The 26,576-nt window shown below is 35.4% G+C and overlaps 2 protein-coding genes across 16 annotated transcripts in view; both read left to right on the top strand.

Annotated features, from left to right (window-relative positions):
* The first annotated feature begins 4,547 nt into the window (after window positions 1-4,547).
* LOC129243434 (protein enabled) lies at window positions 4,548-14,905 on the top strand. 5 transcript variants are annotated; one of them, XM_054880441.1, is made up of 9 exons: window positions 4,548-5,750; window positions 9,351-9,672; window positions 9,755-10,008; window positions 11,078-11,309; window positions 11,788-12,408; window positions 12,477-12,635; window positions 12,713-12,901; window positions 12,974-13,091; window positions 13,182-14,905. In XM_054880441.1, the coding sequence occupies exons 1-9, from the start codon at window positions 4,579-4,581 to the stop codon at window positions 13,208-13,210; spliced, it is 3,096 nt and encodes a 1,031-aa protein (XP_054736416.1). In that variant the 5' UTR covers window positions 4,548-4,578; the 3' UTR covers window positions 13,211-14,905. The 5 variants fall into 5 exon arrangements, with proteins under 5 accessions (XP_054736416.1, XP_054736413.1, XP_054736415.1 ...); XM_054880438.1 differs by having other exon boundaries at window positions 12,971-13,091; XM_054880440.1 differs by having other exon boundaries at window positions 11,066-11,309; window positions 11,857-12,408; window positions 12,971-13,091.
* A 4,708-nt stretch (window positions 14,906-19,613) lies between these two features.
* Window positions 19,614-26,576, top strand: part of LOC129243435 (uncharacterized) — a 53,840-nt gene continuing 46,877 nt past the window's right edge. For 3 of the 11 annotated variants that reach the window (XM_054880455.1, XM_054880456.1, XM_054880443.1), the window contains exons 1-2: window positions 19,614-19,677; window positions 21,015-21,660. The gene's annotated coding sequence lies outside the window, so the exon portion shown is untranslated. Of the gene's footprint in view, window positions 19,678-20,808; window positions 20,946-21,014; window positions 21,661-23,566; window positions 23,766-26,576 lie in introns of those variants that run through there. The other 8 variants (XR_008582307.1, XM_054880467.1, XM_054880466.1 and 5 more) reach the window with 5 other exon arrangements.

Here is a 26,576-nt window from a genome sequence, read left to right as displayed (position 1 = left end):
TAAAAGACTGAAATAAAATCCATATTATAACAAAATGCTTTGTACACTTTATTTTGACGCTCACAGTATATTTGTATTTGATGGTCTACAAAACTGCAAACGTAGAATTTTTCTAAACATTGTAACCTACCTAAACAAATGAAAATTTGTAAATATTTTTTTTACGCAAACCTCAAAACTTTGAGTTATATGGTTTTTGTTGTATTTGTGTAAACAAAATAAATAGAAAATAAATAAATAATCAAAATTTGTCAGTACGTCGCGATGCTACTATTTTGACCGCCACTGTATATACATATGTATTTGTAGTTGGCGCTTATAACCTTAACTGGTTCGAACCAGCTCTTCGTTTCCTGTCGTGAGGCAAAACTAATGAATATACGCGTCTTCTTTTCTCCATTCAAAGTTGTTCTCCATTTATTTATTTCCAAATTATTAATGTGAACTCCAGGGCCCACATGCCCCCTCTCTTCTAAAATTTTTATACATAAACTGCCCTTCCTTTACCCCTTCATCTACCTCTTTCGACTATTTCCTCTGAAGTATTCGCAGGAGTGCCGCTCGACCTCATAAGCAAATTTACTATCATAAACAATGCGAAATTGTTGTTGCTGCATTGGTGAAATGAGTATTCCGTTTACTGTTTTCCTTCGTTTGTAGTCCTGCCCTGCTCTGTCAAACAGTCATTCAACTTTTGTTTTTGTTACTCACTTGTTTCCATTTAGTTTGTTTCGTCGCATTTCCATCTTAGTTTACACGCCTTGTTTTCAGTATCCTGTCCTGACAGGACACCCGCCACATCATTGGCGCCAAAGTAGCGCGTCGTTAGTGTCTATTCGTCTGCCGTCGGCGAGCAATATACCATATAATGTAATCGTATACACATTCACCTATTTTGTATGTATGAATGTATAATTTCGGGGTTTTTCTCATTTGTTGGTCTTTTTGGTGTTTTTTGTTGATGCCATGTTGGTCATTTCCTATCGAACGCATTAGGACGCAAAACTTCTGAATTGTGTTACATTTTTGCCTTAAATCCCTTTCGCTGAGGTCTGTATGGTCTGAGGGAGTTATGTGTTTTATGCCTTCCGCATTTGACTATTTGATTTGTTAAAGTTTCATTCTTGATCAAGGATGCCTCGGCTTTTTGTCTGCTAGCGGCGATATCCTGTTAATTTTTAATTTTAATTAACTTTGATTTATTTAATAAGCCAAATGAATGAGTATTGTTAATTTTTTAAATTTTCGTGTAGCCTCACAAAGATGAATGAAAAAATCGAGTTTAGAGACACTCATCGCTGACATAACTATACACATGCATACATACATATATTTATAATTTGATATAAGTTTCATTCTTTTCTACTTATTGTATGCCTCAAAAGTCCAATGCATCAGAAATAGAAATGCCAAGATATCGCTGAACAGCACTACGGCGTTTTCCATGCAAAAATATTGCAAAAATGCCTGTTCGCTTGAAACAACGATAAGCAGCATCGAACCTTGCATACTTTGGGATATTTGCTTTGCTCACTCGTAGGTTGCAATGCTGACCACGGTCGCGTCAAGCGATAAATAAAAATATAATATATGTATGTGTACAGCAACGTTTGTGCTTTCCTTGTTGAACCGCCAAGTACTCGTAATATGTATGTACTAGAGGTTACGAAAATATTTCATTAAAACAAAAAAATGTGCCAAGTTGATAAGCTTCAAACCAAACCGAAGTGTCGAAGTTAGTCACCCAACCAGTCGAAATGCATGACTGTATGTTAAAAAAAAAAAATGCACACGCACATATACGAATTGCGTAAAAAGCAAAATATTACATAGTTCATTTAGTTATAATTCTTTTCGTAAATAATCCGAAAGACACCAGTTAAAATTTTAAATAAGAATTTCATAAAATCGGTGGCATTTTGAGGCCCGATGATAAGGAGATATGTATATGATGCGTGCGGGTAACCAGAGATTTTGAATTAAACAAATCGTAGCAGGTATTGCCAACGAATATTCCTACAATTATAGAGGTATATTTAAAATTTTCAAGCCTGCCAACGTTTAGCCTCTTTAAATAAAAGGAATTCACAATGAGCTTTTGCGTAAACTATTAATTTGAGACATTGAAATCTAAATTCATATGTATACTAGGATGGATATAATTTAAAGCGATCGGTTTAGAGGTTCCGACTGGGGTTTCAAGATTGATAAAGCTAAAAAATAAAATTAAGTTCATAAAAAATACATAATATACAGTGTTCGAATTGTAATTGCAAACGTTAAATTATATTCTAACGTTTTTAAAATAATTTTCGACCAGTAAAATTTTTTTAATGGTTTTTCTTGTCATCAACATTAATGGTTTACCTTTATGTACATAAAACAAATTTTGAAGAACTGATAAAAATATATAAATACATGTTTTCAATATTAATTATACAAATTCAAATTTTTTCTAATTTTAAATTATTCTTAACACTTGTGGCTATTTGAGCGATTTCATGCCAAGCGATCAGAGTATTGTGACTGAGTGGTTTGAGAGTAAGCTAAATGTTGTATTTGGAACGACACTTATCCTCAAGCGCTTGTCCTATTGCGCTGAAAAGCAACTATAGCGCACACTTAATACCCATAAGTAATTAATTCCGTCGACTTTTAATATTTTTGAATTTTCGGTTCTTATTTTTTTACAGATAAACGAGAAAGCCATTCTTATTTATGTACACGAAGCTTTTTCAGTACTACGTAATGGGAAGAACTAATTAAAATCACTTTACTTTGACCCAAAAATCAAGACGTAAGACACTAGAAAAGGCAACTGGCCTATCCACGAAGAACTGATTCATAATTAGTGCCAAACAAAGTATGCACCGTTGCGCTTAAGAATTTATTTATCCACTATTTAATAATTTCTTGTGGCTCCCTGTTTGGTTTTTTTTGTTTAGCTTCTTGAGGGCGCAGTATTGACTCGTATCTTAGTAATCAGCCTTTGGTGGAAAACGCATGCGCGCACGTTTTTTAATTGCCCCATAATTTGGTTTCATTTATATTCGTTTATCCGTACAGTTTTCTTTTCTCGCTTTTTCCATATGATATCAATTTGCTTTAATGAATAGAATCTGCAACATACATACATGTTGCCACAAACAGCCCAGATATACACGTACTTGCCATAACTTTTATTTAGAAACTCATCGCACACACATATGTATCATACTTGTATACACCTACAGGCATATCTGCTGCTGGTATACCTTCAATTGCTTCAAGTACACATACCATATCTTTCAGCGCGCCGGAGACTAGAAATTGTTTCGCACCACTAACGATTCTCTTATTTGTAATGACTTTTATTTCTTCATATTTTTATGTTTCTCTATCTGAGCACTTCGTCTTTTGATGGCAGTGATTGTTAAATGAATATTTTTTATTGACTTCTATTGGTCGCGCTGTCTATCTGTTTGGCTAGCTCAAGCAGCGCTCTAGCAGTCGGCGGTGCAATGGTCGGCTAGTGAATAGAAATAGACAATCAGAGGTGGGAGCTCAGTAATTAAGGCTCTGTAAATTATTTGCTCTCTTCGGTAATGTTCTCTGCTGGTTGATGGTTCCTCATTCTGTTCACGTCCTCCGCTACCACCTTCAAGTTGGCCGCTTTGCTTTGTCAAATACATTTTCTTCATATTTACACTTACTATTTTATGCGGAAGGCAAAAACATTAAATATGATTATAGTCAGTAACTGAAAGATATGCCAATAATTAGTTGTGTATGTGTGCGTGTGGATGTGGATGTAAGTACGTATACATTGAGGTATCTCATTGCATTCGCTGCCTCTCCACAACTTTATGGCGCTCGCAAACCGCATACCAAAATATTTCTCCAGAGTCAATTGATCGGCATAGCGAGCAGTTGGCGTTGGCTAGATGGCAGCCGGCTGGCTTTTATACAGATTTTAGCTCTACCACCGCAGTCTGAATCTTAGCTTCGAGTCTTTCCATTAATACACATTCTACATCCATGCTTGAGTTTTAGTTGTTGATCAAGTCTTGTTGTGATCGCGTTTGGCGGGCGAGTTCTGTTGTTAATTTATAGCTGTGAAGTGCAAGATATTTGCTATATTTTGGAGACTTGTTGGCTGCCCACTGGGCGATTGTCTATTTAGCTAGTCGATTGCGAAATTTTGGCAATCGAGTTCAGCATAGAGAATGTGTTTTGATCTATGTAGATGTGGATGAGTCCGAGTGATTTGTTTTTTGTTTCACCAATTCGCGTTGGCGTTTAATGGATTTTTATTGTGCTTTCGATTGCTGTGGAATAAGAAAAAATAATATGCACGTTTAATATTTTTTTACCTAAGTACAGCGAATACAGAGAAAAAGTTATGAACACGCAGTAAAAAGTAAATAACGAACTAACAGAGAATACAGTTACTCCTAATTACTAATATTAGGTAAACTAGGTGCTCTTTTAAAATTACTTCCTGAGTTCCACAAAAAAAGCAAAAAAAAAAAACACAAAATTGTAATAAAAAAATATTGAATTTGTGGTAAATGCTCTAAAAATTATAATTGTGAAAACATGAAAAAGCTCTATGCAAAAGCATCATTCAAAAGTAAAAAGCCCAGTCACAAACATGCCAGCCAGGATGTCCCCGATGGTGGCATATACATAAGCCAACCGCAACATGGTCCAATTATACTTGCTTATCAAAGCAGTCCCACACAGCAACAGCAACAACATCCTGTTGATATGGATATGAGCACAACAACAATGCGCAAATTACATAAAAGGCCTACCATTGCCGGTGCACTGCCGCCTGCTCCGAACGCCGCAGTTGTCAATAATGAAGATGAATCATTTTTCCCACTACCACCGTCGCGCACATCCTCCTCTGGACCGTCGCTATCCGCGAGCAATCCCTCCATCGTTTGTCCCTTTCAGCCAGACGATGCGCACTACTATTGCTCCATACAGGAACTGCAACAGCTTAATATGCTTGATCATCGCCACCCGTATTTTCATCGTCATCAGCAGCATCAATTGCTGAGCCCATCCAATTCAGCAGCAGTGGCAGCCGTAGCCGCAGCAACAACATCCGCCTCGGCCGTTTCATACTATGAGCATAATAAACTAGTATTGCAGCTTCCCATGGCTACAACAAAGGCAATGCCTGATGCATCGACAACACCAATAACAACTTCAACTTCGCCTATCTATGAAGCACCACAAATGATCAACAATGTAAATGTCAACGGCGGCGCGCGTTCACTAGACTACGACTACAATTGCCATCCCCGTCGTTCCTTACGCTCAACCTTTGCTGCTGGTGGCAATGATGGTCATATTTTGGATGACGATGACCATACTGATTTTGTGGCAGCCGACAAGGGTAAAACTGCCGGCTTTGGTGCTTTGCCTATTGTTGAAGCAGCGACAAGTACTAGACTGCTGGGTTCGTCGCCTCCCAGCGACGCATCCGCGTCGCCGCTTTCTTCCTCGTTGTCGTTCAATAATTTACGCAAATTGCAACACACGCACTCGATGCCATCAATTCGCATGAAGAACGACAGGTCAGAGGGAGGCAATGATGGCGACGATAACAGTGTCGGATTGCAACAATTGCATCAATATAGGATGCAACAACTACAACAAAGACATAATGAACAATATCACCCTCAACCAACGCGTCATAATTCGGTCAAAGCGGATTTAATTAGTAATTGCCCAACAACAGGCAACGCTAGAAATGTGTACGTAGAATAGACGACACATACAAGGTGGCACAAAATTAATCACCCTATCGGAAGACTTACGATTTTTGCAAATGGCATCGTGTGCCAATCATATAAGGTATTTGTGAATTAGAGAGCTGCGGTAAATAAACCGACAAGCAGGAAATGGAATGCTTAAAGGTCAAAATGCAGATTTCCATTCCATTTCCATTCTAAATCATTTTCTTTATTTAGTAAAAATGTTATTTAAAAACAAAATTGAAGATTATTTTGTGCCACCTTGTATATACTCGTAACTGCTGCAAGTAATACGAGGCGGAATTCTCTAATTCACTGTTGCTGAATATTCTGCGGGTAAAATTTTCAAATATTACGATAAGTAGATTGTGTGACCAAAACTTTCGCTGGTTTAAATTGAAGATTTGGTATGTGTAAAATGTTTATTGATATCCTTGAAGAGTTACTGCATAGTTATTGGCTCGCAATTTAATGATTTCGATACATGTATTAAGTTTTATGTTTTGCGTCGCATTGTAAAAAACCCGAGAGACTTGAAAGTGAGGAGAGTAGCGCGTTCAATATGTGCAGGTTGTATGAATGTATAATCCTGTATCAATCCTGCACTTCTTCAGAAAACAACAGTTGTTGTCCCTAAGATCCCTATAATCGATATCATAAAATTTAAAATTGAATTTATGTTGCCCAGCCATAAGTTCAATCAGAGGTTTTCAGAAAGAGTTTATTGACCAGTTATAGCCCTTACGGGAGTTGGATTTTCGTTCATTTCTTCCTACTTCTCACTTGTCAGTTCTCACTACTTTAATTTCTTTTCTTATACTCGTACGTGTCATCACAGAATTTAATTTCTTATTTTCATTTACTTACTTCTATTTTTCTCTTTTTCTTATTGCATTCTACTTATACTCGTACACTTGCCCGTAGAGAGTTCAATAACATATCCTCGTGAGTCATGCCCTCAATATGTGCGCTATGTATGCATCACACTTTGGCAGCATCAGCAGCAGCTGGGATTTTTTATTGAGCACACAGCATTGGCCTGGCCAACATAAAACATTAAAGAATACAAACTTTAATCTGCGCCTGTTCGGACGATTTTATTTGCGATATATATTTACGCCTAAGTTTTTTGATATTTTCTACTTTTTAGTGTTTAGCGAGAGCCGCTAGTGCGCTACGAAATAATGCTTAAGAAGATCCAAAGTATTTTCCAGTCTGTATCGAATGCGCATGGCCTTGATTTGCTCGAATTGGAAGCACAACGCCCAAGTTTCGTTCAATTATGTTTAATTAAGTTTCCAATCCGAATTCAACGCAACGCTTATAACAACAGCAAACTCCAATAAGCACATGATTTGTGTGCAGAAACCCAAAACTTTGCGTTTTTTGATATTTACTATGGTAATATTATTTACTCACATGTATGTTGGTATGTATTGTATTTTGCTTGAACCTAGCCAATTAAAGCTGGAAACTAAATATTTGAAACGCTCGAGTACCCTTTAAATTTCACTTGTAATTTTCCAATTTAGCGCGTAAACATGCAAATACAATTTTCAAAGCTCAACGCCATACATAATTTAGTTTACAAATTTTCACTTTTAGCTCAAATGCTTGGTGAAAATATAATATGTACTATCATGTCTTTACGTGCAACTATAACTCGCCCAGCCCAGAAAGAAGTTCACTTTCATTAAGCGTAATACCGAATTATGTAGCTACATAAAAACTCCTAATAAATTTTTGTTATCGGCGTCATTGTCATCATTTGTTGTTGTCAGCGTCAGCAGAAAATGAGAAACACATAATCGGCTACAGCATAACCGTCAAACTTGGCACTCAACTGGTTTGACTTAATTCAGCCACTACTGGAACTAGTATGCCATATGTTCCTCCCCAAGTCATATGCGACTGGTTTGGTTCTTTAGGCTTTACCTGCCTTTCTGTCGTGTATGCTTTGCACTTTATTATGATTTTTTATTCGCTTTTATTTTGTTGCGACTTTGCTTTTACCTTTTTTTCTTACTGTTTTTTGGTCAACAACACATCAACTCGACCGCCTTCTGTTGATGTTTTCTTTTGCCAATTGCAGTTTTTCCATTTCGGCAAGCTGCGGTGCAGTCGGTTAGGTGGACTGCTGAGATTCGCTACAAGTAATTACTGCAAGCAGTAAAAATTTTCAACCTTCAAAAGTTGGCTTTTTATCGATGACTTGACATGCAATTAAAAGTGTTGAATGCTTCTATGTTTTACCTTGTCAACTTCGCATTACAACAGTTTGCTTTAACTCTAGTTTTCGCCGGCCAAAACCCTCCGAAGTACGCATTGAATTCTACGTTTCTCAGTTTTTATTTTGATAATTTGTAATTTATTTCGTTGATTTATGTTGTCCTCTTTTTCAATTCGCACTTTGGTACCTGCAAAACAATGGCCTCCTTTCCGTTGTGCGTCGTACAATCAACTCTTTTGTATTGTGTAGCGCGCATGTTTGCTAGCCGCGACTAGCCGCCTATCATTTATGTCGGCCCATATAAGCACCGACATGGACTTGAGTAAACACACACGTTTATCCATTAAGTCATTGTTCTGCCGATTTGTTTTTTGCTGGTTTGAGTAAGTGTAAACTGCTGCAAAGATAAGCGTTTTACTTTAATTGTATTTCATTTTTGCCAAATTGTTGTTTTATTCTTAATATATTGCTTTTTGCTTGCAAACCTTTAGTCCTATTTGAATTTCCGTTTTGCCATTATATGCATTATTCTCTTCGCTGCCTTCAAAAGTCAATAAACTACAAAAGTTCTCACTGTATAAAACGATAGATTGATTTGATCTGAAGTTTGCACTTCGACCTCACGATAACCTGGAGTATAACATTTTGAGGAGAATACAAAAATAATACTAAATTTAGTAAATTAAAGAAGCCTTTTTTTGACAAAGAAGGATCAGAAAATTCAAGGACCTAAGGGCATATTGAAGGAAGACCTTTGATTACTTACGCTCGATTCTATTTATGATGAGGTCTGAAAAGTTGCAACTGATTAATTTTAGTAGATCGCCTTCGCCAATAATAATGATTCACTGATAAATTTGCTGAAGGATTTCTGCACTCGAGTTTGACCTTCCGTTTACCTATGTTGTATTTTTCTAAACCTTTGCCAAGCATTGCTGCCAAAGAAACGATGCTTGTGTTTTCTCAATGACTTGAATTTGTTCTTGATTTCATTAGAAATGATTCACTGCATTCGTTATGCGATGCTGCTGTGCCACTGTGGCCAATTGTGAGAAAGAATGCTAGCTGAGCGTCACACACAATGCCACGGAAATGTTTGTTTGTATGTGCTAATAGTGCAAGCCAATGTATCAGGTGTTACGTTTCACTTTTTTCTGCCATTGCTACATTCGTTTTGAGTTCCTGATGCACATACTTATGAAAGAATGTACGTAGCTGTCGAGTATGAGGAAACGAGCTTTGCACTTTACGCCATTTCCTGTTAATCTGATTCAAGTTGTTGACATTTGATTTACTTTTTTATATTATAATATAAAAATGTCTCACATACATATCTCATTTCTGTATTCTTATTCTTATATATATTGCAGTGAACAAAGTATTATTGGCGCCCGCGCCTCCGTTATGGTATACGATGATAACCAGAAACGGTGGTTACCGTCAGGCACCTCATCCGGTCTCAGTAAAGTGCAGATCTATCACCATCAACAGAACAACACATTTCGCATTGTTGGCCGCAAACTTCAGGATCACGAAGTGGTGATCAATTGTTCCATACTGAAGGGGCTCAAGTACAATCAAGCCACGCCCACATTTCATCAATGGCGTGATTCGAAATTTGTATATGGTTTGAACTTTTCCTCACAAAATGATGCGGAAGCATTTGCCCGAGCAATGGTGCACGCTTTGGATGTGAGTAATTTCGATTGAGTTGTCATATTAGTATCATATTTGTATGTACATAAAAATTTATGAATTTATTTTTATATTGTAGGTGCTCAGCGGCCGAGTGGGTAACAATCCCGTCATGGGCGCTATGGGTATGGGCGGTCAACCTATAAATGGGAATGGTTATGAGGAGGATATGGGCTATCGTACGATGACTAGCGAGGATGCGGCGATTTTGCGACAGCAACAGCAAATTACTGGACAAATGACACCGTCTGCACAAACGCCAACTTCACAGACCAATCAAAACAACATACCACAGAGCCCACCGACACCGCAGGGACATCATCGCACCAGCAGGTAAATACTCGTATATATATGCCCAGATGAATGCTGAGGCGTTAAAAATTATGGCACCGTAATGATTTCCTATAAAAATTTACTACTTATAAATATACGTATATAAGACGTCTGGTCTGGGGCATTGAATTTGTCTATACATATTTATATATGCGCATAATTGTTCAATACAAAAAAAAATGCAAAGAAACTACTGTGGGAACACAGCTGAAAGTGTCGTACGGGAACACACCAATACCTATCCTTTTGGCCACACTGAATTCATTATTCATTTTTATTCATTATTCAATTTAAGTTTAACGTCGTTATTCGTTCTAAGAAAGAGATCATTCGAGAAGCGTTCTTGCAAACGACAAGACATATAAAATTAGACTTCCTTTATAAGTTATAAGTTTTTATCTTAACAGTCTTGAATTAAACATCACAAACAAATAGTGTTAATATAAAATAAAAAGTACATGTGGGGATCTATTCCCCCACACTACCATTACATGATTTAATTTTGAAACATACAATTTCCATACTTGTGATAAAAATTTGAAAGCCTACTTCCGAAGTTGTCTCGTAGAATATATTAGGGCTGCATCCAAATTGAAAAATCATATCTCATTTACAATACAAGTTTCCATGTGACTATGTAATTGAAGATAAAATAAATATTATATATTTGATAAAAAACAAAAACGCATTGATGATGTAGCCGCCCAAATAATGTTGTTCTTAATTATTTTTTGCTTCAGTTATAATATTTCGTGAATTTAAATTCTGAATATGTTTTATTTACACTTTTCTTGTATTTTTTATGTTTGCTCTATTTTTATTCCACACCGTCCACTTTCTCACTAACGAATTTTCCTTTTTTGTATTTGCATCAAAATGCACTCTTTTCTGCTATAAATACTCTTCATTCCACATACAATTCGTTACTTACTAACTTTCACAATTTAACCCTCCATTTATTACTTTTTCAAATCCTCAATTCACATCTCATCACAAAAATAAAAATTCCTCCTTTATCGAATTCGCCTATCCGAAAAAATCCATTTCACCACTAAAGAAATTCCCTTAGCGCTCCAGCGGCTCCACAACCGCAGCAGATGACAATACCACAGCAACAGGCGCAGCCGACATATGGGCAGGCGGGGCAGTCGAACGGATTGCAGCAACAGGCACAGATACCGCCCGCTCCGGGCCAGCCACAGTACCACGCGCCACAGCAGATGCAACAAGCTCCACAGGCTCCACATGCCGTCTATTCTGCACAACAGCTGGTAAATACCGGCTATCCGCCTCAAGCACAGGTAATATTTTCCATCAAGGACAAGCAACCGCTGAGAATTCAGATAATGTACATAGTAGATATATGCATATTTATATATTTGGGTATGTTTTTTAGCGAAACTTTCTCATACGCTCATACGCTCGATTGCTTATTTCTTAATTTTCTCTTTTTTTCATCTCATTTTTGTGTGCTTTACTTACATACATATTCTGTTGTAACTCTGGTTCTAAATTCGGTTATTTCACACAACTTTGAAAATGTTTTAAAATTGGCTTTCGAACGCAAAAAAAAAACGATCATGTACAACAAAAAAAATTGTAAACATCCAACCAATAAAATCCTGCTGCCTGTCCGCCCGTCCGTCTATCTTCATTGCCTGTTTCGTATACGCGTTTCTGCCTTCCAAATCCAACCTGCTCGCTTCCAACATCATTCTTATCACACCAACTACTACCACCAACCATTGCAACCAACCACAACATCAATCGTCATCACAGTACCAGCCCAGCCACTTTATGTTATCTAATTCTAATCCGAACCTTAATCTGCATCAATATTCACAACAGCAACAGCCGCCTCCACAATGTATATCGAGCGCGCCTCAGCCACCAATGCCCCCACCGCATCAGAATGGTGTTGGTGGTGGAGGTGGCGGCAGCGGCGTCGGCGGACCAATCTATGTTTCTTCATCGCAATCGCAGCCAGCGCTGCCCACATCCGTTAGCTCAAATAGTGCCATATATGGTGGCCAACCGATTCAGATGCAGCATCAGCAACAACAACAACCATCCCCAAGTGGAGTCATGCAGAATGGTGGGGGAGCTGCTGCACCTCCACCGCCTCCGCCACCACCGTTTGGGGCCGCTAGTGCTCCAGTTCCTCCATTAATGAGTGGTGGTGTACCTCCAGCACCAATGCCACCACCGGCAACTATAAATCGTAGCGCACCACAAGCGCCTGCTGCGCCTCCTCCACCGCCGGCAACAGCTGCGGCGCCCCCACCACCTCCACCGCCACCAGCGGGAGGCGCGATACCATCCAAAAAGGAAGATCCACAAGCCGATCTCATGGGCTCGCTGGCGGCTCAGTTGCAGCAGGCGAAGCTGAAGAAGAATAAGGTAAATTGAGTTTAATTCCAAATTGATTGTGATGTGAAATATATGCGCTATTCTTCATTCACTACCAGCCCTCGGCGGCACCCACAGAGAACAGCGGAAGCAGCACCTCGAGCGGTGGCAGCGGTAATTATGGCACAATCGGCCGCAGCTCGACAGGTATGGCTTCCATGATGGATGAAATGGCTAAAACATTGGCACGACGGCGCGCACAGGCTGAGAAGAAAGAGGTAAGTCGTCAAGTAGTTCCCAAAGTGAGAAAGGCATAGATTGTAAATGAAAACCTCTCTCTTCGGTATACTCTTAGCCCGAAGCTGAGCCGGAAGTAAAGCAGCGTCCGTGGGAGAAGTCTAACACATTGCCACACAAGCTGGGTTCCTCGTCATCGAACACGAACTGCAATGCTGCTTCAAACAATACATCGAACAGTGGTAGCGAATCTCCGCGACCGATGCGCAAACGTTTTGGCAGCGCCAGCGAAGAGACGATACTTAAGGTCAGTAATATGACAAGATAATGTCAAAATGTTGTTGCATTTATATATGATATACTATTTGTTGTATAGCAGGTTAATGGTGATGGGCTGTCATTGGCATTATCAAGCACTGAGCTGGACACACTAAAGGCTGATATACTGAAAGAGATACGCTCTGAGATTCAAAAGGTCAAACAAGAAATTATAGAAGGTGAGCTATTAACTATGGGTTTTACTGAAATTGTGTTTTTTTTATTCTTGACAACTTTGGTTATGAAATGACCCTTGATAATGCTTGCAGTTATAAAATCCGAATTCAATAGAAGATAAGAGCAGCAACAGTCTGGTACGAGCAGCGTTAGTAGCCGCCGAACGGTGATCAAAAAAATATTTGTCGGTGATAAAACGGAGTAGTAAGGTTACAAAATAGGTGGATGGTGTTAAAATCCCTCGGCGACCTATTTGTTTTAATTTATCTACAAACTGCAGATATAAAAATGCAACTAACATTCTTTTTTACATATTAAATACGAACATTTAAATGGAAGCTAAATACTTCCATAAACATGCAACAAAAAGAAAATAATAATAAAAAAAAACTTGGTACGCAAGTTATGAAATTTTGGGAATTACCATTATATGTAGTAATCTAGCGATCATAAATCCGACAACAATGGCATTGAAAACACAACTGAAAACGAATAAACAATGAACTGAATATGTATTGAAAAATTTTAAATGATACAAATTTATTGTAGTAGTTAAAAAATAACAGTGAAAAAGAAACCCCTAAAACACACTTGCTAAAAGTCCACGGTGTTCTCATGCGTTAATTTACATACATATGCGCACACAGGCATTTTTCTATACGAACAAAATGCATGTCAGATATTTTTCACATTGAACGAAAAAAATACCAATTGCATAAAATATATTCCGAAGGTATAAAGAAGGAATACACATTTTCAATAGGAATGGATTGCCATAGTTCAAGTTACCATCGCGCTGCGCAGGTGGATACAGGCAAACGTTTCTAATTTCGAAAATATCTTTCGAAGTTAACTCTTCGAGCATAAATTTATAATTTTTTTCGTATTAGATAAGAAGTATTTCAAAGATATAAAATATTTAAATGTAATATATCGTTAATCTAAATACTAAATTAAAAAAAAAAAACAAATTTGGGAACAGATCGTACGCTGTTTGCTGTATTTAGGTATATTACATTTGTTGTAAGCATACAATTTTATTCTTAAACAAAAACTTTGACAAAGTAGTTTAAATATATACATACATACACAGTTTTAGTAAAACACATTTTTGGTTTTGTTTTGTTATAAATCGTACTTTACGGAAAACACTTTCAAATAGGGATCCAACCAAGTCCTTCGTACAAAATTTACCGAAATGTATTATTCCTGTATATTACTTCTCATAAACCGAAATATGAATATTTTTCACATCTATAGTTCCTTAATATCTTCGCAGCATCTTCAATTTAATTTAATTTAATTTAAATTCAAAATGTTTGATTGTACTTCGATATGTGAAAATTAATTGCTGCAAAAATCATTACTTGCTTTTGAAATTTTAATTTTTTTTAAATGAAGAAAATACATACATACACCTGAATGCATACACAAATTAATTTAACATATGCACACAGCCAAATTTCGTATTATACATTTATATATACAGATGTGTGTCAAATGTTTGTTTTGTATACTTCTTTTTGTACACGTACACACCGCCTTGTGTGGGTTATTTTTTATCTAGCTTATATTTCTATATATTCATACATAGTTATAGGGTGAGTTATGTGCATTCGTGCGACCATTCATTAATATTGTCCCACATAGAAATAAACTCAAAAATGTAAAGCAAAAACAAAAAAGTATCATAAAAACGATTATATACAAGAAGAAGAGAACTGCTTTCTAAATGTTACTATTACTATTATATAATACACAAAATATGCTAATATTATATCAAAAGTGAATAAATAACAATGAAATCGTGCGTGAATTATAAGACACTAAATTACTATACTAAACGTAGTTGTTAATACATAACTACAGAGCGTCGTTAGTTTGGCGAGTGGCGAATACGAATGCGAATGCGAATGAGAGTAGCCGTATTTAAAGGGAAGAAAATGAAAACTGGCAAGATATAATAGTTGCAAGCATGGCGGATATTACAAAATTCACACCTTAGTGCGTAAGTAAAGCAAAAATAAAAAAAAAATTATGGTAATGCTGTAGTAAATCGAGTTCATACACAAATATGCTAGAATCCAATGCTTGTGAGTGTAGTTATATTAATTTATTTTATAATTTCATCTCTTATTTATTTCTCTTGTTTCAATTAATTTTATTATAGTCAATAGTTCTAAACTAGCGGTGAAAGAAATCGAAAGAATGGTTACAACACTACAGCTCATGCATTTCAAAAGGGCGCTTTAGATACTGAAAATTCTACTTCCGATGAAGAGCGTCTCCCAAAGCGCCACATACTGTTGATAAATCATCGTTCATTTGAAGAATAAGTTGAAAAGATTTCTAAAAGTGCGATTCTTACCAACAGGATTACATATCCTTATTTTTTTCGGCTATCAGTTGAAAGATTTTGTTCATTAGATTTCAATTTTTAACTATGACGCGAACATTAGAATGATTATTTAAATTAAAGTACAATAAAACTCGCTTATGACTGCGAAAATTGTGCTCTCGAGTTTCTTCCACAAACGCACTATTCGGCTTACATTGTGCAGCTGCATACAATTTTTTAATTCCATTTGAGTTTAACATTGACAGCGGTTGACAAATAAAACTCAATAGTCAGACATCGAAGCCGATTGAGTTAAATATAGAAGAAGCTCCGTTCTTTGATTTTAAGCCGAAATCTCGAAAAAGAAACATTTTTTTGTGTTTTAACTTAACCTAAATACAATATAGGATTTCATAAATGCATTACTTACGAATATACGTATAATTCATATAAAAGTATGCATTGGCTTAAATTATCCTTAAAATGTATTACAAATTAAAATGTTATTACATGGAAATACAGTTGTGAGTAAAATAAAAGCAGAAACCAAAATAGTAATAGAACTAGCAAATAAGGTAAAATATGTAAAAGTAAAGCCAGTTTACAAATCGAAATGCTATTGTGCGCTAGATTTCGAAGTCGAATTCGAAGCCGAACCCGCACTCGAAACCGATGCCTCCACAATATTGAAATAATGGATTTTTGAGAAATACTAAGTGTTGAATAACAAATACTACTTCCGAAGGGGACTAATGTAAAAATCCCGATAAAGGAACTACGTCGAAGCTTAAAGAAAGATGACGACATGGTCAGAGAAAAAAATTTCGCTTATTTTACAGAAAGCTGTGCTCTAGTTCTCTTAACTTTAAAACATGGTGAGTACGAATCTGTATGTTATTTGTAATAAAGATTTTTAACGTCAAGTGTGTTAGAAGTCTGTATTTTAAACCGTAAAAAATGTTAGTTAAAAATACATACCTTACTTCCTTCCAGCATATTATTTTTCTATCCTCTGTTTCGACAGCGTTGTGAATACTACATACATACATATACATTAATTTATTCTGAATTATAGAAAATAACAAAAATATAGTATGGTTATTCCCTTGTTTGTAATGAATGTACGCCAGAATACACCACTAAACACGCTTAAGGTCTAAGTAATTTAGTAAGTTTTTAATTTGAACAAATACAAATAAGAAAAAAAAAAACAAAAACCAAATGAAAAAGCGATGATTTTTTACAATGGATATTTAACTGATAATTTAGTAATAATAAAGTGTTAAATATACATACATGAAATATGCAAAACTATAAAAACCAAAAATAAAATAAACAAAAGAAAAACGAAGACTAATGAAATAGCACCAAAATTAACAAACGAAATAAATACAATACAAAAGCGTTGTTGCTGCATTTCGAAAATACAAATCGAGGCAAAGCTCGAGATGAATTAATTCCAAAACAGAAATCATCTTTGATCGTCTCTGAAACAATTGACATACATACAATCCAATACATATGGAAAAACAAAAATAAAAAAGATAAAAATGAAATAAAGCCAAAAACAAAAACGTTTATGTAAAAAAACCACACATATTTTATATTTCAACCATCAAAGTGGGGGTTTTATGCTGCTTCTATAAATTCAGTTTATCGAGTGTTTGTTGGGTTGTGGCGAAAAATTATGATACCTGCCAATCTCTTAGGGGGTCCAAGAGGCAAGTATAACTTTTTTCAATTTGACTGTATTCATTTAAGAAGTATAGGAGCAGTGGGAAAGTTAACCGAATGCAATATTTGCCATCTACGTATGTACATAGATTGTAACTGAATGACAAAGCAGGAAGTAGCTATGTATGTATGTGCTTGTGTGAGACAGCGATTCGAATAGTTCAATCTAGAAGGCATACTCTATTACTAATCGGTTGAAGTAAATTTAGTTGTTAGTAAATTCTCACGTGGGAGTAGTTTCGAGGGATTTAGGATATGTATATAAAAGAATTACAAACAATAATTTCATAGAAAATAATTTTTTATTAATAACCATAATATACAATACCCGGAATCCGTTGCTATTCCTCGTTGAATAAAATAAAAACAACCAATCAGAAAAATATCAAGCAAAATTATTTTTATTGAACTTTGCATTTGGGTCATAGTTGAACAGCTTATGCGGATTATGAAGTCTAGAGTGTGCTATAAATAGTGGGAAATAGGAAAAACTAAGATTTTTTAGATTAAATTTAAGCAAATATTCGATTATTAGTGACGAATGAGAGTGGTGGCGCGGCCTGGGGGCTGTGGGAAGGGAGTTCCATCATAAAAACATGCCTATAACCTTCATTGGGTAAAAATATGAATGTATACAAATTTTTACGACATTTGGTGTTGTCTTTTCGTAGTGATGCGCGGACAACGCGCAGACATTCACCTTTATACTCCACCATACCACTCTCCGATATGTATCCCTGCCTTGACAGTGAAAATATCGCAAAGAAATTTTGCTTCTCGTTTTCTCCGCGGAATGAGGTGGAACTGTCCATGTAGTCGCCTTTTTCAGCATTTGCACGCCCTTGTAGTAGGCAAAACGGCAAAATATAACGGAACAACGCTTAACGTGTTAAATCTTGGATCCATTGGATCCAGTAAGTAACACTTCCATGCCGCTTATATGGCACCATTGGTACGTTAAGGGTTAAAGTGGGAGTGAAAGGTTAACTTAAAAATAGCATCCCTGGTCAACCTAAAAATAGATCCCCTGACTCGACAACCACGGCGTGTAAGAGGTTGAGTGTGGTACATACTGTTGAGTTTTGTCGTTCGACTTCGCTAAATAAAATCCTTGGGCTTTAACGTAAAATTCATAAGTGATTAATGCAAACGATGCAATAATTGGCGCGTACACCCTTTTTGGGTGTTTGGCCGAGCTCCTCCTCCTATTTGTGGTGTGCGCCTTGATGTTGTTGCACAAATGGAGGGACCTACAGTTTCAAGCCGACTCCGAACGGCAGATATTTTTATGAGGAGCTTTTTCATGGCAGAAATACACTCGAAGGTTTGCCATTGCCTGCCGAGGGGCGACCGCTATTAGAAAAATGTTTTTCTTCATTTTGGTGTTTCACCGAGATTCGAACCGACGTTCTCTCTGTGAATTCCGAATGGTAGTCGCGCACCAACCCATTCGGCTACGGCGGCCGCTACGAGATATAATATTAATAAATAATCACCTTATTCATTATATTAATATTAATTAATTGACGGTATTTCACTGAAACTGATTCCTGACCGCATACAAGAGATTATGTGCTAAACAGCGGGCTGACGGGTATCTGCTGTCAAAAATATATAGAATACATTAGCATTAAATTGCACAGAATTGCGGTGAGAGCGGATGTATTGCCGCTGATTATTTTTACGGCAGAAAATATTTAGATTATTTTCTATTTTCTCACTTGATGACAATTTGTTTATTTACAAGCAACAACAGGTAAATAACAAGCAAATAATATACGATTTGCACAAGAAAACCCGCAAAATATCAGTAATTTAAAAAGAAGTTGTGTTTTTTGTAACAATGAGCTTCAACGACTTGCTGATGGAGGAAGTGCGAAAATATAAGTGCAATACCGAAACATGCAGCACCAGAAATACCAATTTGGGAGGAGATTGGGAAAGTGGTAAATGCAATCTGTAAGTATTATGAAGTGTTCATGGTGTTAATAACACTCACAAACATAGCAAACGAAAAGATTTCACTACAAAATTAATTTTATTGGACGGTCAAAGTGTCAGTTGAAAACCGTCCCGTCGCAATTGTCAATCAACCCGTTACCCGCTATCCGTTGCTATTCTGTTTAGGACATAAGACTCTTTTAAGTGTAACATATTTCTAGGCGACTATGCAATAACTGACTACTATTTGTATTTAATTAGATAATATACAACTTTAAAGCTCAACTGCCCAACGAAAAGCTCTTCAATAAAGCTTTTAGCTGCGAGTGTGAAAATCTCGCCAAACAAGTGAGAGAGGTAAAAACAAAGCTGTGAGCAGTGAGTGGTGAATCGTGAATGGCGCGTGTGGAGAACTGGGGTAAAGTAGCGTGTTTCGAGAGAATAGACAGGCTGTGTGGAATAAAGTTCGCAAAAGTTACTATGAACAAAACGAAAGGCGGTGAGCATTAGAGTGCGTGCGCTTATCTCATAGGTTCTTTTGTTAGTCAGTTTGAAATTGAAACTCTGCGAGTAAGGTATGTTGTACGCAATTGAGTGCTAATAACACAGGCAAATAAAAAATACATACAATATAAAATAATGATTTACATACATGTGCTGCGCGAAAAAAGAATGGAAATAAAAATAATAATAAAAACGCCAGTAGTAGAAACTAACTAAATTTATCTCGGTGCTGACGATATTTGACAAAACCATTGTACTGTGTTTTGTGTGTATGATTTGCAACATTAATTAATTGTATTTTGTGCGTACAAGCTGTGCATAGCCACATGTCATCAAAGTTTCCCGATTCTATTAGTTTCATTTTCCAACCCTCAAATGCCCTATTTCCAAAAAATGATTTCGACTTTGCAAGAGAAGTTATACAAATATTTTTTCATAAAACAAAAAAAAAAATTAACAGCTGATATCATCGCTGCAGCAGCTACTCGCTGATCTAATGAGAACCCGCTTATGGCCATGATTTGTCAGATTTTTATTGACATAACAGCAAAGTGAGGCAACTGCAGCGTAGTGATACGCTTGATGGCCAAATAAAAACAAAACATATGTGCATATATCTATACAAACAAAGAAACAGCAAACGGGAAGAGATACAATGAAATGATAAAATGAGATAATGGCCAAAGTCGAAAAAAATGTATTCGAAAAATATTAAATCTGAAAAATGAAAACCTACTTTTTAAAAATAAACATGATTTTATAAAGAAACAAAAAAAAAAGAAAAATTAAAGAATTATTGAATATGGAGAATAATAAATACCTACTTTTTAAAACAAATTTTTTATGAATAATTAAAAAAAATCGAGAAATTAAATATTTATGAATCAACTAAATGCAATTAACTAAATTATAGCAAATGATACAAAAGCGAAGTAGCAGTCGCTCAAACCATTTAGTCATAATAAACGAACATTCTATTTTTATCGCTCAATAACTATTAGCGCATTCCTGCGGCAAACAATTGACTTATTTTCGTTGATATGCACTCCGTTCACGCATTCACACGATAACCAAATTGTTTACTAACAGTAAAACTGAAAAAAAAAATTAATAATTTTGAACTCGTAATCTTTGTATACATATGTACATATGTATGCATGTATTTCGAAATTGAAAGCTTTTGCCACTTTTCTTCAATAGCCAGTTGTTGATAGACATTTTCAAGTTGCTGTAAATTTGGCATACATATAATATATAAATGTGTATGATTGATTGCGAACAATCAGCTGTTACCTTGAAGTAGTCTAATATCTGGTTAATTCGACTGCCATTTTGATATGTATGTATAGGTCTATGTTTGTATGCCATAAAAAATAAAATCAAAAAAACAAATTTTGTATTTTTTCAGTAAATTTTACCGCGCGTAAAATTCTGATCTTTCCATCGACTATACTCGCGTAAATTCAAGCAAACTTATAAAGCACATCAAACACAATAACACAACAAAGCAAATAGCAAGCCGTTAAAAGAGGGAGGCATACAAATATTATATTTGCAACAGAGGAGATATGAAAACATTTCACAACTGTTCAGATACGAAATACTAAACACGATAATCGAACAAAAAATCAAACAAAACCAAAAAAAAAAACGCTAAGCGTCGAACATAAATACAGAAATATAATAAGAAAATAATTGTTTCGCAAAAATATACAAACTTAAGCGCAATAAAATAAAATAAAACATACCAAAATAAACGAAAGGAAATACAACAATAAATAAATAAAACCTACAGCAAACATTATTTGCCGCTCAGCATTTTTTCGGACTTGCGCCTACACATACATACATAATATATGTATATGCATCCGTCTGAATTGATTTGTATCTGAACGCGTGCATCTCGCCAGTTGAACGTATCCGCACCAAGTCGCATATCATCGTGATAACTTCGTCCCCTCCTAACTTGCAAAGCACCCGTTGGCCTTGCTCCATTGCACTCGCACACAACACACCTTTCACTTCGGTTAAAGACACAACAAACTTTCAATCGAGTGAGTTAATCCCTTTTGCTATATTCTGATTGCTGCTGTTGTATTGCTTGCTTACTCGTTTACTATCAGAAATTTCTGGGACACTCATCACAAATTGTCGCATATTGTCTTTTTGTGTGCTAATACTATTTCAATTCTAATTTTTCGAGTAAACTTTGCCATTACTGGCTCACGTTGCGCTCTGACTTCTCCTTAATTTTTGTCTTTTTTTTTTGTATATAGACTACTTCCTCTTAACATTTTGCCAAAATTTGTGTTTTTTTGTTTCTTCAATATAGAGAGTCTTTTAAAAGTGACAAATAGGTGTTAGTAGTGAATAATTCCTAGACGGTAACTTTTTTATGTAGTTTTTGGCATTTGTCAAGTGGACAGATAAGCATAAAATTGTATACCGTAGAAGAACGCGTTAAAATTAGTGAGAACTATTATAACTGAGAACTATATCGATGTTCAAGAACAACATATTGCAAAATTCCAAATTTTTTTGGTGGAAATAATCGTCCGAATGGGTCGATAATTCAAAGATTGGTGAATAATTTCAAGAAACCGGTTCTGGCGAGGAAAGAAAAAGGGCTGGCAGACTCAAACTGGACGTTCTGTTCAGAATATTGTGTTGCTGAACAACCTTCAACACCGATATCGCGTCGTATTTAAAAATTAGGCATCTGTGAATCGACAGCAAGCAGATTTTAACTGTCTTTTTTATTTTTCACAGAATGAATCAAATATTTACATGTTTTATTTTAAAACAGCATCTAGGCGCGTCTTTTGAAAGACCCTTTTTGTGTAGATATGCATACAAATTTTTAAATTAAAACATTTCACGAGGATTTACTTATCCCATTCGTGGTGAAACGATATAATCTGCGTTATGTATGTGGTGATACGTATTATATATAAATTCCTTTATGTGGGCAGATAAATGTACATACATATACGCATATGAAAAAATGTTAATAGTATAGAAAGCACGAAACACAAAAGTATTGTGTTGTATGTCGTACACTGTAAACGGCTAAAATTCGATTACTTAAAATTTTCTGTTTTAATACATGTGGCATCTACATAACGAATTTTTTGTATCTGCCCTCTTTTGAATGGTCCACAATTGTTTGGTATTGATTTATTATGCATTACATTGAATTTTGCAGTAACCAGCCAAAACCTTTGGCGACTTTTTATAAAGTAAAAATGGTAGAAACATTTTCATTAAATACCATCGCAGTCATAAATTTCAAATTATGTATATATGTATAAATTGAAAATATAAAATTTCAAACGCTTTAAGTGATATTGAAATTTAAATCGTATTTCGGGTACTTGGTGCTGAACTCATTAGATCACCCAGTACATACGCCGATAGCCCCAGCTGCTAGTGTCTTTCTCCTGTAAAGCAATTATTTATAAATAATTGAATACATAAAATGCTCAATACATACGTACGAGCTAAGTAATTCTTTAGCTCTGAATATTAAATACAAACGCTTCTGATAATCGAAAATCGACGCAAATTCTTTGTCGCTAACAGTAATACACATGCCTAACATATAGTACATTCATATACATTTGAATTAACGATTTTTATTCTAAATTTTGTATAATCCCTAAACCTTTAGTAATGTTCTGGTAGCATCCAAGTGAAACCAGCGGTTCAAAATACACAAATTAATTATAAAATTAATACATACATACATTTAAGGAAAAGGGGGTACAAAACAACACAAATTCTACCACTTTTTATTAACTACATTTCTTTGTATTTTTCTTTGTTTAACTTACGCTACTTTTATGAGGCTTACATCATATTTGTTCGTTAAATTTGTTTAGTGTTAACTTGTGTATACTCGCATATATTATTTGTATGTATAATAAAAAAAATCAAAATTCGTAAAGCTAATTAAAATTCACATTCAAAATTCATCCACAAAAAAATAACAAACATTTGCCAACGCAACTACAACAACAAACCAATCTTATGCAAAAACGTTTTTGATAATTTTTGAACTCGCCCAATTGCAATTTGGAATATCCGATAACGACACCATTTATTGCTGGACATTTGCTGCAATACATCCGAATTATTGGTGGATCGCATTGTTTTGTATGTAAGTACATAAACTAGTACATATGTCTACATATGTATATGTGTATGATATAGATAGGAGAGATTTAACACTAAAGTAATTATAGGTACTTAGGATTGGATATGAATGAGCTCAAATGCATACAGTCAGCGTCAAAACAACGTGTACACCACATATTAATAAGTTTTGACTGTTTATTAATTTATCTTGTAATTTAAAGTATTTTTTCATAAAAATACGGATCATGCTTCAATAAAAACGATATAAAGCAAAGTTTCGAACTTCGTATAAAATTTATAAAAATCCGTTAAATTTTCAACAAAATTCCAAACTTTTTACTCAGAACTGCAGGTACGCAGTTTTATAGATCATAGAATTTTGGTACAATAGAGTGTTTCAAGTGGTTGACAATTTTTATGCTGACGGGTGTTTTCTCCCATATAAAAAAAATATGGAGTAGGTGGCAAGAGGTCGCACAAGACCGCGACTGAAAAAAATTCTAAAAAATCAGTGTGATTTTTGACATACTCAAACTTTCCTTTAACAAAGTTTAATGAGCTATAAAATTGCATATTGGAAGTGTTTTTCAGAAGTTCTGAGTAAAATGTTTGAAATTTTCATGAAAATTTGCCGAATTCCTAAAAACTTTGTGTAAAGTTTGAAATTTTGTTTTATATGTGTTTTGTTACAGTATGAACCGTGTTTTTATAAAAGAGTAATTGAAATTAAAAGTAAATAATTTTTTTTTTATATATGGCTTACACTTTCTTTTGGCGCTGACGGTTAATACATTCCTATGAAACGCTCCCACGACAGTCGGTTCTACGTAACCGGAACGGCCAAGGACTGTCCCCGATACGGTCAGCCTTCCCCGCTACAACAACAACATTCCTAACGAAATTATAACTTCCATTATATCTATTATGTACATACAAATTTCCCTAATAAAGTCAATTGAATATTTTTGCCAGATCACAGAAGAGCAGATTCGAAGTAGATAAAATAGTTTTTAAAATCTTCTTTATATCGACTATTAGTATTTACTATTACTATTTTTCGGCTGGCGATTACACCTTTTTATTGTAAATTGTACCAAAACTGGGTCACACCCTCATACAAATTCACTGGCGAAATGTTTACATGATGAAAACTCGGTAAAATATATCCCAATGGGCCTATTAGGACAGCCAAATAATTTACTACAACCAAACCACCGCCCAGTAACACTTACGTTCGTGTACTCGTATGCCTGTGCTACAAATACACATATATGTACAATTAGAGTATATATATATTACATACATACATGCATGGCTATGTGCTTATTTGCATAATTTTCATTCAAGCAGGAAGTATGAAAACTCACAAAAATCTATATCTGCAAAAGACTTGCTTCGAATATTTTACTCCTTCATGTATTTCATATATTCATGCATAGTATGTGATAGTATATATGTATGTATGCGAGGTTATAGGCCCAAAATATCTTTTTTGTTAAGGCAAAGTGAAAGTTTCGTGCCCTTTAATTTATTTGTTTTCCCTCCTACTTTCTTCTTCAGCATTCCATTTGTTTCCCTTTGCAGTTTTCGTCAAATTTAACCAAGTTGTTTGTGAGATAAGAGTGAGAATTCGGTGGAAAATCTTTTTGATTTCCCTTCTCGCGTTTCTTTTTCAACGAACTTTCATTCTTTGCTATTGTGCGGCAAAACTCCATCTCTCCTCTTTGCGCCATTTATCCTTCCCCACTCACTTTTTTCTATTCGATTGTGTCATGCTTCCTCACCCTTGTTATCATTGTTTCTGTTGCTAGTCAGTGTGCCACTTATCCGTACATTATGCCAATAACCCTGTTCTGTACGCTGACATAATGGCGACACACGTATTGGCCAAGTAAATGTTAGTATTATTGTATTATTGGTTCGGAGAAGCGTTTCTCAGTTTCAAAGTAGTCACAGATTTTTTAATAAGCTTCATGTAATAAAAATTGAAAATTTCTTGTGTGAAGCTTTGCTGGCGCTTATAAAATTTCTGCATGGTGTCAGACATTTTGGCACCACTGTCATGCTGCACTACATAACTTCTTAAGCTCTCTACATGCTCTCACTCAGCTCTTCGTGTGCTCTTTGCTTCACCACCGCTGTTGAGTGAATTTTTCGTCCTCTCTCTCACACCTTATGTACAAAGTCCTGTTTACAAAATACTCGGTTCCTTTTTTCCCTTGGCCTAGGTATGTGGATGGGTTGTTTTATTAATACTAATTATTTTGTTTTCGTTTTAACTGTCTGAATAGTACTTGTAATATTTAGTGCGACTGCGCCTCCATTCTAACTTTTACCTTTTCATATCTTTGCTTTATTGCTGTAATTCTGTAATAGTGTCAAAGTTGTTTTTTACGGTTGTCTCATCAACAAACACAAAGTATGATGAAAAAAACAATACAAATTCCATATTTGCTGCAGTTGAATAAAACCTTTATTTCCTTGTAATTATTTAATTTTTGTCGATACTTTCATTCATACATAAACACATGCATACATACCTATGACATACATATTTACATAGAATATTCTGAAATATATTGTAATAAAATTGCATATGACATTTGTATGTCATATCTTATGCATACACTTTGTTATTATGTTGCCATGGTAATTGCCATGATGTCAGGATATTTTTTCATAATTGTGAACTGGCCTATTGAGTCTCTGTTCAACTTTTTAGTTACCTTCCAGCGCGAATGTGAAAAATTTCTTTGATGTAGACAATTTTTTAAACTTCACTGTTATATATCGAAACAGCCATATTTGAAATTTTATGTATTACATGCGCCTT

Source organism: Anastrepha obliqua, chromosome 4, assembly GCF_027943255.1.
Source record: "Anastrepha obliqua isolate idAnaObli1 chromosome 4, idAnaObli1_1.0, whole genome shotgun sequence".
In the NCBI taxonomy this organism is placed as follows: domain Eukaryota; kingdom Metazoa; phylum Arthropoda; class Insecta; order Diptera; family Tephritidae; genus Anastrepha; species Anastrepha obliqua.
Note: the sequence above shows the minus strand (reverse complement) of the source record. Positions and strands in the feature narration are given on the sequence as shown.

Coding starts and splice junctions, on each gene's coding strand:
- LOC129243434 (XM_054880436.1), top strand. CDS start 4,579: ATGAAAAAGCTCTATGCAAAAGCATCATTCAAAAGTAAAAAGCCCAGT. Junction 12,902..12,970: donor GCGAAGAGACGATACTTAAG/GTCAGTAATATG, acceptor TTTGTTGTATAG/CAGGTTAATGGTGATGGGCT. Junction 13,092..13,181: donor CAAACAAGAAATTATAGAAG/GTGAGCTATTAA, acceptor TAATGCTTGCAG/TTATAAAATCCGAATTCAAT.